Source organism: Danio aesculapii, chromosome 3 (genome assembly GCF_903798145.1).
Source record: "Danio aesculapii chromosome 3, fDanAes4.1, whole genome shotgun sequence".
Taxonomy (NCBI): domain Eukaryota; kingdom Metazoa; phylum Chordata; class Actinopteri; order Cypriniformes; family Danionidae; genus Danio; species Danio aesculapii.
The window spans coordinates 56,102,823-56,115,194 of record NC_079437.1 but is presented as its reverse complement, the minus strand read 5'-3'; the positions used below and the strand labels follow the sequence as shown (position 1 = coordinate 56,115,194).

The window sequence follows — 12,372 nt, the reverse complement described above, 5'->3', positions numbered from 1 at the left end:
ATTTGATTATGTTACAACCTTATTCCAAAATAGATTAAATTTATTTATTTCCTCAAAATTCTGCACGCAATACCCCATTATGACAATGTGAAAAAATACGATTTTTCGTAATTGTTGCAAATTTATTAAAAATAAAAACCTGAAAAATTCACCTGTGGTCAATTCAGTTGACTGGACATGATTTGAAAAGGTATACACCTGTCTATATATTAAGCTGCGATCACACTGCACTTTTCTCCCCATAGACTTCCATTCATACGCACGCGAATGCGTCAGACCGGAAACGCAAGGTCATGTGTCAAGTTCCGCAGGTCGCTGCGATGCAAAGTTCAAGCTTGGTGAACTCTGATCTGCGAAATCGCATCACTGGACTGCGTGAGACCAATCGAGGATGAAAACATGACCTCTCTGGACAGAAATGTAAATATGGACCAATCGCTCGCTTTTTTATGTCTAATCATCTTGTTTAACCCCGCCCCTTTTCGCAGAGCCGTATGACAGAATTCCGCAAGCTCAAACTCTAGTGTGACCGCAGCTTTACCCTCTTAACACCAGAAGAGGGTGTTTTAAATGTAAATTTATTATTAAATTTAACCATTAAAAATCCTGTAGTAAGACTCACTGCTGTAGAAATAAAGGCTGTTTTACATATATGAGTGCGTTACATACAATAGTTCAAAGGAGTGATGACTTACTGAGGACACTGACAGTCGATTCACTGGTCAGCTGAACACTCATGGGCATCACATACTCGATGGTAAAGCAGCGGCCTCTCTCCTCACCTGGGAACAAAGCAGCACACACAAAATGTTAAAGTGCTCACATTCTGCTGTCTTAAGCCATCTTTTTACAGCCAGCCCTAAAGCGGGTCTGTGTCTGCTCAGGTTCTAAGCTCTTTGGTATCAGAAAACAGTATTGGTTAATTTGTTTATACTCCTATAGCTGTTACCATAGCAACTACAGAATTACCACAACAGATGAATTCAAGTACTTTACTATAGTATGGTCAAAGAGCTTAGTATGACCAAGAGGCGACACTCAATAGAATGTTTCATTCAGGGGCGTAACAGCCATTTTAAAAGTGGGGGGGACAGCTGTATGGTCACCAAAAAATGATTAATGCTTTATTAGCAATAAAGTTTATTTAATAATCTTTCAACCAAAATTCTAAAATAATTACAAAATATTAATAATAGCAATAAATAAACAGAACCACACACATTTAAATTAAGCATAACTCTGTGTGAAAATATTTTTAAATACTACAATGCAATTGCAAAATTGCAAGTTGATACTACACATATAACGTGAGCTGGACATCGCCATGTGTACTTGCGGCCGATGCGTCATTCATAAAAGCAGAACACGCAGGATTCAACACGTAAATTCACCAATTACTCCCCAAATACATGCAAGTAAGTGGTTGGTGAACTTAGAGAGAAGTAGATTCAACTTTACAGTTACTTTCAGTATGTGTATCTGATATGATTAAAACACATCGGCAAATTATATTTGAATGGATTGTTAGACTTCCTTGTGTGTTTTACAAATGCTAAAGTTCTTGTTTTACTAGTACTTGTGTGTATTTACATGTCTAAATCATAAATTAAGCTATAGGCCGTAAAAAGGCTGCAAAATTGTGATAATATAACACGAGCAGAGTTAAGTTGGTCTTGTTTTCGGAAAAAAAAAACGAAAAAAGAAGCACTTTTCCGACGGTCCCTTACTTAGCTCAGCGCGAGCTCTCTCTGGCTAAACGCATATTGCGACTGCTCAAGCAGTGCTCGTAATATCGAGCGAAAAAAGAAAGACAGCTATGAAACATAACCAGCTTTGTCTTTTTGTAGGGAATACAGTTTAGATCTTTTTAGGGTTAGAGGTTTTTTTAGTTAATGCCGTCTGTATCAGGAATGTGTCAGGAATACCGAAAACAAAACCAACTTAACCCCGCTGTCTTTCTCTGGCTCAGCACCAGACAAGACACCAGCACCAGGGACTTTACGGTTCTCACTTCGAAACGGAACAAAAGTAGGATTCTGTAACGTTAGTGATTTACCGTGATTTACCCAGCTGTAGCTGTTGCTCCCTTCCGCGTCATCCCTGTCTTTGACTGCAAAATGAATCAATGAAGCTCGTGGCAGACGCTCAAGAGATTCGCGCTGTGATTGGCTGAGTGATCGTTCACTCAAATCAAGTAACAAATCAGAGAACACTTCCGGCCGCTAGGTCAAATAAAACGTGTGGGCCAGTCGGGGGACAGAGTAACCTGTTTCCGAAAAGTTAGGGGGACGTGTATCCCCCGTCCCCCCCGGTTGCTACACCCCTGGTTCCATTGCAACAGCAGCACCCAGCAACAGCCCCGGATTCCGCCATTTTGGAGTGAAAGTGATCGGCTATCCTTTGGATCTTATTGCTTTCGCGATGGCAAGCTGCTGCTTTTTTATTTATTTATTTATTTAAAAAGCACATTAAAGCTGAGATACAACCTAAAAGACGACAATCGAACCCTTACGATCACAATCATCAGCACTTTTAATAGTTATTTTACAGATTTATAATATGCTGTTGTTCTATTGGAACTTTCATTCCAAAATGGCTGCCGCGCCATTTAGTGGCTGTTTCACAAATAGCACTAGAGTGTCGCCTCTTGGTGATTCTATGCTCTTTGGTATGGTTCAAACTCTATAGTAACTATAGTATTTTTTAATGTACTGTACCAGGAACCTGATGAAAAATCAAAGTAAGGGTTCTGTCTTTAGATGTCCTTTCCTCCGTAGAACATAAAAGAAGATACACTGAGTGTCTTGCTCATATGTTGCAGAAAAGAGAAGATTTAGGGGTAAACTGTCTCTTTAAGACCCTTCATCTGTGATTTGTCTTTCTGACAGCAGGATGTAGAGTGAATGCATTATTAAGTCACTGACACTTTCATCATGAGACCTGCAGGATCATGATCTCACAGTCTCGTCTATCTCTCACATTAAAGCACCGAAATAAAGTGAGACTTCTGGACTCGTGAAAGTTTCCGCACATACCCGTCGAACTTGAATGAGTGCTCGCATCTGTTCACGGTCACGCTCAATTTCACCAGCTATAAACAGCGTGGGTTTGGATCAAACTCAGTCCAATCGCTCGCCCACATCTTCACACGCATGCCTTCGCGGAGCCTAATGTGTGTGTTTGTGCCCCAGCAGGCCGCTGTTTGCCAATTCAGACGAGTTTCAGCTCAACATGTCATCTAAACGACAACAAAACAATAACAGAGAAGACATCCCATCATTAAAAGCTTCCACAGAACCATGCTTCCTGGCAACAGTCGCCATGGAGACATCGAGGGGGATCTGCAACCTCTGTAATCAGTCCAGAACGGCCAAAAATAAAGGCATAAAATCTATACGGCCTGTTTGAATGTGAGAAGTCTATCAGAATGAATTCAATCAGTGGCTCTTTACAGAAGAAACAGACAATATGCTGACAGAGGGTAACTGACCCAAACTGAATCTAAAACAGCAAGACTTTTTACTCAGTTTAAGTAAAGTGGTTGAACAAAATGCATACATCTTAAAGAGCCCCTATTATGGGTTTTTGAAAATGACCTTCTATGAAGTGTGTAACACAGCCCTAAGTGAATAAATCATCCAGCTGAGGTTTAAATCTGAAAGTGCACCGTGTTTAAAACTATTGATTCTTTAAGGCAGGGGTCACCAAACTTGTTCCTGGAGGGCCGGTGTCCTGCAGATTTTAGCTCCAACCCTAATCAAACACACCTGAACAAGCTAATCAAGGTCTTACGAGGTATTCTTGAAATAATCAAGCAGGTGTGTTGAGGCAAGTTGGAGGTAAACCCTGCAGGGACACCGGCCCTCCAGGACCGTGATTGGTGACCCCTGCTTTAAGGAAATAGTCGACTCAGAGTTCAACAAATGAATCGAGTTGGGTTCGCACCTATTTTTATCATTGCATGAACTCTTATAACAAAATCACATGACTTTTTTATTGCACATGCAGGGATTTATTCGGTAAACATGTTTCCATCATAGTTTATGCACATTTTTATTATTAAATAAAAATATAGTTTTAGTAACAATAAAAATATAGTATAAAAATAAGTTTATCTTGCTCAGTTTTCAAAAATTACGTGCATCTTTATATGATAAACCAAAATGGCTATCAAAATAGGTGGATAGAAACATAGCTAGAATGGCTTACGGCAGTGCTTCATTTGTGAATTGCGAGGTCTCGGAACAGATCGGGGGGGGGGGGGGGGGGGTGTTCTGTTTGGCGCGGACGAAAGTGAAGAGGGCGGGGTGGTTGTTGAGATGGTGGGGCGTTGGATGGCGGAGGGGTGTCGCGGACGAAAGTGAAGAGCGGGTGGATTTGTCGCAGACTAAAGTGAAGAGGGTTAGGGAGTCGCTGGAGAAAGTGAACAGCTGACGGCGGAGGCAGGTGGTTGAGGAGGGGGATCAGTAAAATTAGGTGTGTTCCGGTGTGTTATGGCACAAATTAAGCCCTGGCTTTCGGTTTGCAACCTTCTTTTATATAAGATATATATTTTTTATATGTTCAAGAGAAGAAAGAAAATCAAATAGTATTGAAACAAGTGGAGGTTGAGTAAATGATGAAAGAATGTTAATTTTTGGAAGAACTATACTTTAAATCAGTGGTTCCCAAAGTGGGGGTCAGGACTCCCTGGGGTGTCGTGGGACAATGAGGAAGGGGGGGGGGGGTCACTTGGTGATTTAAAAAAATCATTAATTTATTGATTTTCCTTCGGCTTAGTCCCTTATTTATCAGGGGTCACCATAACGGACTAAACCAACTATTTCGGCATATGTTTTACGCAGTGGATGCCCTTCCAGCCGCAACCCAGTACTGAGAAACGCCCATACACTCTCACATTCACACACACACTCATACACTATGGCGAAATTAGTCCATCCAAATCAATTTTAGCACATGTCCTTGGACTGTGGTGAAAACCGGAGCACCCGGAGGAAACCCATGCCAACATGAAGAGAACATTCAAACAGAAATGATAGCCGGGACTAGAACTGGTGACCTTCTTGCTGTGAGGCGACAGTGCTAACCACTAAGCCACCATGCCACCTTTCCAAAAATCTAATACATTTTTTATAGAACTATTTGAATTACCATGTTTTACCCAAACCCATCAGCCTTTAGATTGTTTTTTTTATTGGATTGCGACTGTTGGGTTGTTTTACGTTAGATTAACGACACAGCAATACAGTCAGTTGCAACAGATTGATTTTATGGCACACATTTACGCCACTCATGTACATTAAAACATAAAGGCCAAGAATAAACAGAGGATGATCGCCAAGTGGCGGTCTCCAAAATTAAACCAAGGATAGACTTGTGCTTTAAACACTGTGCCCACCAGTTCCATTAGTTGAGGTTATTATTGAATTAAACAAACGAATAATGACTATAAAAATTATATTGTTGCAGCTTTTGTGTTGTAAATATGCTGTTTATATAGGCCTATTGGTGTGTGTGTGTGTGTGTGTGTGTGTACTGTTGTGTGCAATGTATATAACTGAGGTTAATGGGGGTTGGGAGTAAATGGAATTGCTATTTTGGCCATCACAGGCTGAAAAGTTTGGGAATCTTGCCTTGAATGAATACCTGTTAATCATCATTACCTGGGAAACAGAAGGTCTTGCATATGTGTAATCAGTCATGAGCTTACCTGCCAGAAAGCAGACTCTCCAGAGGCCCGAGTGGATGGACATGCGTATGTCAGTGCTCTGGTTGAGCGGCAGGATGACTCCCTCCTCCAGGTAGAGCCAGTAGTCAGTGCTGACGGCGATACCCAGCAGCCCCAGACTGCACACCGCAAACACACTGCTGAGCAGTGTCAGGGCCTTCCTCCCGCATGCGCTCATGCCACGCAACCTTCAGCAGGGGGCGCTCAAACCCACCAGCAATCTAAAAAACACACAAAGCCTTCAGCAGGGGGCGCTTAAACAGGCCAGCAATCTGAGAAACACACACACAGCCTTCAGCAGGGGGTGCTCAAACACACCTGCAATCTGAGAAACACACAAAGCCTTCAGCAGGGGGCGCTCAAACACACCTGCAATCTGAGAAACACACACAAAACCTTCAGCAGGAGGCACTTAAACACACCTGCAAGCTGAGAAACACACAAAACCTTCAGCAGGGGGCGCTCAAACATACCAGCAATCTGAGAAACACACACAAAGCCTTCAGCAGGGGGCGCTCAAACACACCTGCAATCTGAGAAACACACAAAGCCTTCAGCAGGGGGCGCTCAAACACACCTGCAATCTGAGAAACACACACAAAACCTTCAGCAGGAGGCACTTAAACACACCTGCAAGCTGAGAAACACACAAAACCTTCAGCAGGGGGCGCTCAAACATACCTGCAATCTAAGAAACACACACAAAGCCTTCAGCAGGGGGCGCTCAAACACACCAGCAATCTGAGAAACACACACCAAACCTTCAACAGGGGGCGCTCAAACACACCAGCAATCTGAGAAACACACACAAAGTCTTCAGCAGGGCGCGCTCAAACACACCAGCAATCCGAGAAACACACACAAAGCCTTCAGCAGGGGGCGCTCAAACACACCTGCAATCTGAGAAACACACACAAAGCCTTCAGCAGGGGGCGCTCAAACACACCTGCAATCTGAGAAACACACACAAAGTCTTCAGCAGGGGGCGCTCAAACACACCTGCAATCTGAGAAACACACACACAGCCTTCAGCAGGGGGCGCTCAAACACACCTGCAATCTGAGAAACACACATAAAGCCGTCAACAGGGGGTGCTCAAACACACCTGCAATCTGAGAAACACACACACAGCCTTCAGCAGGGGGTGCTCAAACACACCAGCAATCTGAGAAACACACACAAAGCCTTCAGCAGGGGGTGCTCAAACACACCAGCAATCTGAGAAACACACACAAAGCCTTCAGCAGGGGGCGCTCAAACACACCTGCAATCTGAGAAACACACACAAAGCCTTCAGCAGGGGGCACTCAAACACACCTGCAATCTGAGAAACACACACAAAACCTTCAACAGGGGGCACTCAAACACACCAGCAATCTGAGAAACCCACAAAGCCTTCAGCAGGGGGCGCTCAAACACACCTGCAATCTGAGAAACACACACAAAGCCTTCAGCAGGGGGCGCTCAAACACACCAGCAATCTGAGAAACACACACAAAGCCTTTAGCAGTGGGCGCTTAAACACACCTGCAATCTGAGAAACACACACAACGCCTTCAGCAGGGGGCGCTCAAACACACCTGCAATCCGAGAAACACACAAAGCCTTCAGCAGGGGGCGCTCAAACACACCAGCAACCTGAGAAACACACACAAAGCCCTCAACAGGGGGCGCTCAAACACACCAGCAATCTGAGAAACACACACAAAGGCTTCAGCAGGGGGCACTCAAACACACCTGCAATCTAAGAAACACATACAAAGCCTTCAGCAGGGGGCGCTCAAACACACCAGCAATCTGAGAAACACACACAAAGCCTTTAGCAGGGGGCGCTCAAACACACCTGCAATCTGAGAAACACACACAAAGCCTTTAGCAGGGGGCGCTCAAACACACCAGCAATCTGAGAAACACACACAAAGCCTTTAGCAGGGGGCGCTCAAACACACCAGCAATCTGAGAAACACACACAAAGCCTTCAGCAGGGGGCGCTCAAACACACATGCAATCTGAGAAACACACACAAAGCCTTCAGCAGGGGGCGCTCAAACACACCAGCAATCTGAGAAACACACACAAAGCCTTCAACAGGGGGCGCTCAAACACACCTGCACCTATATCAGCGTGATAACCAGTGTCTTAATTGACCAGAACTATCTTTCCGGAAATTTTATTGCAAGTGTAATTTTCTTTTTTTATTTGGGCTCAAGTCTCGTTTATTAACACGGAGGAGGCGGGCTTTATGACTTGTACTGCAGCCAGCCCCCAGGGGGCGATCTAACGGCCGGGACCTTCACTCAAAAGGTGAGACCCACTTGAGCAGGACAGTAAATTTAACATTGTTCTCTCTTCTGTTTGCCGCTTTCAGTCTTACACAATTTTATTTCCTTTTTCTGAAAGTTTTGATAACACAGTCACAGTTTTTATTTGATTATTTTAGCAAATAGGATCTTAAAAAAGGATTTGTTGTACTCTCCCATTGACTGCACTATAAGTTTACCCAACTATGATGACTTCCGCTATTGAGTAACCCAGAAATGTGAAAAGGGTCCATCTGAGAAACACATACAGCCTTCAGCAGGGGGCGCTCAAGCACACCAGCAATCTGAGAAACAAATGCCAGTCAGATGAATGTCAAGCAGAAGGGCGTCAGTTTCCATCTCTTGAAAATCTGACACACAATGAGTCATGAAGGACACTGAAAAAAGACACGAGAAGCCGCATCCTCACAGAAACAGCTTCCGGAGGTGCACAGAGGCAGCCTGATTACCACCAATACAGACTGACAAGAAGCACATTCATCCGAAACAGAAGGCTGTGCAACACACAGGGCATCTTCACATCTGTACGTGTCATCGAGCACAGCTGATGGCTGACTAAGAGATGATCAGTGTTGAGTGTAATGCAGTACTAAGTCAAGCATTACCGTAATTAGATGACTTTTTATGCGGAAAAAGTTAATTGAGGGATTACTGTTGCTTATTTTAATTAAAGTCGCTTTTAATGTACTCCCATTACGCATATTGTAATGAATTCCAACTTAAAGCGGATCTATTATGCCCTTTTTTACAGCATGTAAAATAAATCCCTGATGTATCCCGGAGTGTGTATGTAAAGTTTCAGCTCAAAGTGCCACACAGATGTTTTATAACTCTTTGAAACTGCGCCTTTTAGGGTTTGATCCAAATTGTGCCATTTAGGTGACTGTTGCTTTAAATTCAAATGAGATTTTCAGACGAGGGTGGAGTTATAAACGCCTATGTGCAATATCAGCCTGATCTCACGAGAAAACGTAAGTATTTTATGTTTTGACAGTTTAGTGGCTAATTCGTACAAATTCGTACGAGTTCAGTCGTACGAAATTGTACGATTTTAAAAAGGAGGCGTGGCACCTAACCCCACCCCTACACCCAACCGTCATTGGCGGATGAGCAAATCGTACTAAATTGTACGAATTAGATCATACGAATTCATACGAATTAGCCACCAAATCAAAAAGTTACGAATTGCCGTGAGATTGTGTTGACAATATAGCAGCATATTCAAAACAGGACGAATGTAGTCTACGGTATTTATTTGTGCATCCTAAAACTCAACTTTTATAATGCCTCTTATGCCAAGTTCAGACTGCATGATATTCAAAGTAGTCGTGTCACAGATGTTTTCACACTGCATGACTGTCTGGGCTAGCGTTTTGTTGCTGCTTTGTTTACACTGCAAGACGGATCGGCGACAGAGGCTTTCACATTGCATGACTGCCTGGGCATGCGCAGAAGGACTGTATGATAGAGCCAGAGGAGGAGCCGTGGAATCGAGCTTCCAACCAAACGCTTGATGTAAAATCAATCACGCCCCCCGCACTTCTCACTTGACCGCCGGTATCTGTACTACAACAAAGGCTTGCTGTAAATATGTAAATATAAGCACTTACATTTAAAAACACGCTATATTATACAGTTTAAAAATGATGTAAGTGATGTAAAAGTGATGTAAGCTGTAATAGTTTAATAAAAGCAATACATGTTGGACATTTATTCATCAGTTATGGCAACCAAAATGCGACGTCTGATCGACGTCATAGTGGTAACATCCACAAAACGTCAAGCTGTAACATCATTAGATGTTGATATTTGGTTGGTTTTAGGTTGAATATTGGACATGGACATTGGCTTGACGTTGAGTTCTGACGTCAACCTGATTTTCATATCCAAACAAAATGCAACGTGCCGATGACGCTGAGGTACAACGCCAATCTGATGTCATGTTGACGTCTTGTGCCTGCTGGTGTTTAAGGCCATTTCCGTCATCAAACAGTAAACATCTGACACCTTCTCATCAGTGACATGCATCTAAACCAGGGGTGACCAATCTTGGTCCTGGAGGGCCGGTGTCCCTGCAGGGTTTAGCTCCAACTTGCCTCAACACACCTGCCTGAATGTTTCAAGTGTACCTAGTAACACCTTGATTAGCTTGTTCAGGTGTGCTTGATTAGGGTTGGAGCTAAAATCTGCAGGACACCGGCCCTCCAGGAACAAGTTTGGTGACCACTGATCTAAACAGTCTCTGGGTCAATGCGTGTAAAGATTTTGAACATCTTCTTAGACACTTTGATTACTTCCAAACAGTTTGCTGCATTTATGAAATCGCACATGTCTTAAGGTAGTTCATTATGGTGCAAATTACGTTCTGTGCGATTTGATTGGACAGGAATTACAGGACTGATTTTTCTGATCCCCATAGAAAGGAAAAAATAAAGTAGTGACTGCAGGTTGAAGGAAAGTAGTGGAGAAAAAGTACTGATACTGCACTAAAAATGTACTTAAGGGAGAGTAAAAGTACACATTTTTAAAACTACTTAGTATATATATATAAATTCATAAAGTGCATTGTTAAGAATTTTAAAAGGAGATTTTGTCTCTATGTTTTTTTGTAATCCTCATAGTTTCATATAGTTGTGTCTTAGCAAAATATAGTCCTCCTTACAAACCCCACATCAGTGGAAAGCTTATATATTTAGATTTCAGATGATGTACATCAATTTTAATGAATATTATGATTGGTTTTGTGGTCAGAAGCCACATTTTATGATAAAGAGAAAATAATTACTCAAGGATTATTTTAAACCGTATCAAATAGTAGGCCAATTCAGCAACGTTAAACAAAAGATCACACTTTATTTTGATGGTCCATTTGTTGAATTTAAGTTACATTGCATCTACAAGCCAACTAATTCTCATTACATTATAAGTAGACTGTTGGGGTTAGGGTTAGGGTTAGTGTAAATTGACATGTACTTGCAAAGTTTCTTATAGCCAGTTAAATGTCTGTTGAAGAGATATTTAGCAGATACTCAAATGGACCATCAAAATAAAGTGATACAAAAGAAAAAAATAACTTCACAATATCTTAGACTGGTGAATAACATCAATCAGCAGCCATAACCACTGTATGATGGCTTAATAATGTACGCTCATAATTGCGCACCTCCGCAAGGGCGCGCGCAGCACTTTGGGCATCATGAGCGGACTGAAGGAGAATTCAAATCAGCTTCACACTAAAATACGCACTTGTTAGGCAGCTTACTAGGCGCCCAGACAAAGATTTCATCTTTAAAATCTAATATCCTTCTCTTGTTAAATTCAATATACTGTACGCTTGTTTGTTTACTCAGAGGCATAATGACGTGATTATTAAACACTATGTGCTGCGCTCCTCTCATTATTACGAACACAACCTGCAGCCAATTAAGCGTTTAATAATCACATTCAACACTTTAATACACAATATCAACCACTAATTAATATTTAAAGCACAGATTAATACGTTGTAACATTTTATCACACATGTCATTTTGGAATTTCACTTCGAAACATCAGTACATGAAGACGCATGCATCATTGTTGACACACATGAACGACGACAGCAGCTGAATATGTCTTCGTCAGCTCAGAAAAGAAGATGAATTACCTGATTGCTCTTATTGATGGAGTGATGTGAGTGTAATCCAGCTGTGGAGTGATGCAGTTCAGTCTGAACACGAGAATGAACACGAGCGCGCGCGTGCCTGTGGCTCAGCGGACTCGCGTCGCTGGATATTATGAATCTTTAGAGTCAAACAGTTCGTTCAAATTAAATGACTCACAGTTCAGGGATTCGCCCTCGAGACGTCAATCAAAATTGATTCAGCGATCTTAATCTCTGGAGGGAAAGTTTGGTCAAATATGACGGTTTAATTACAAGATAAATGCAAGTTTGCTACATTTATTTATTTTTGATTGTGAGGAGCTTTGCTAATTAAATACAGACATACTATAAATGACAATACAGCATGAGAACAGCATGTTTGTTTGGCCTGTGATGGTCTGCTCAAGTCTGCTTTCTATATTTAGCCCAAGTTTCAGCTGGTTGTTTTTAGCACATCAAAAACTATTCTGCGCCACCACCACTGTATCTGTAGTCAAATCACAGTTCTGATCCAGTTCTACAAATGAATCATTTAAAAAGGCTTACAATGAGAAATGATCTCATCGAATCATGTGAGGCAGGTCCATCCACCTATCTATCTATCTATCTATCTATCTATCTATCTATCTATCTATCTATCTATCTATCTATCTATCTATCTATCTATCTATCTATCTATC

General features: G+C 42.1%; 1 protein-coding gene across 1 annotated transcript in view; it reads right to left on the bottom strand.

The window, feature by feature from the left end:
* LOC130219927 (voltage-dependent calcium channel gamma-5 subunit) overlaps positions 1-11,791 on the bottom strand; it is a 22,995-nt gene extending 11,204 nt beyond the window's left edge. The window contains exons 1-3 of the mRNA XM_056452438.1: positions 11,696-11,791; positions 5,711-5,949; positions 696-782 (exon numbers count right to left, since the gene is read on the bottom strand). Coding sequence (XP_056308413.1) covers positions 696-782; positions 5,711-5,906 — 283 coding nt within the window. The 5' untranslated portion in view covers positions 5,907-5,949; positions 11,696-11,791. The remainder of the gene's footprint in view (positions 1-695; positions 783-5,710; positions 5,950-11,695) is intronic.
* Positions 11,792-12,372: the final 581 nt, after the last annotated feature.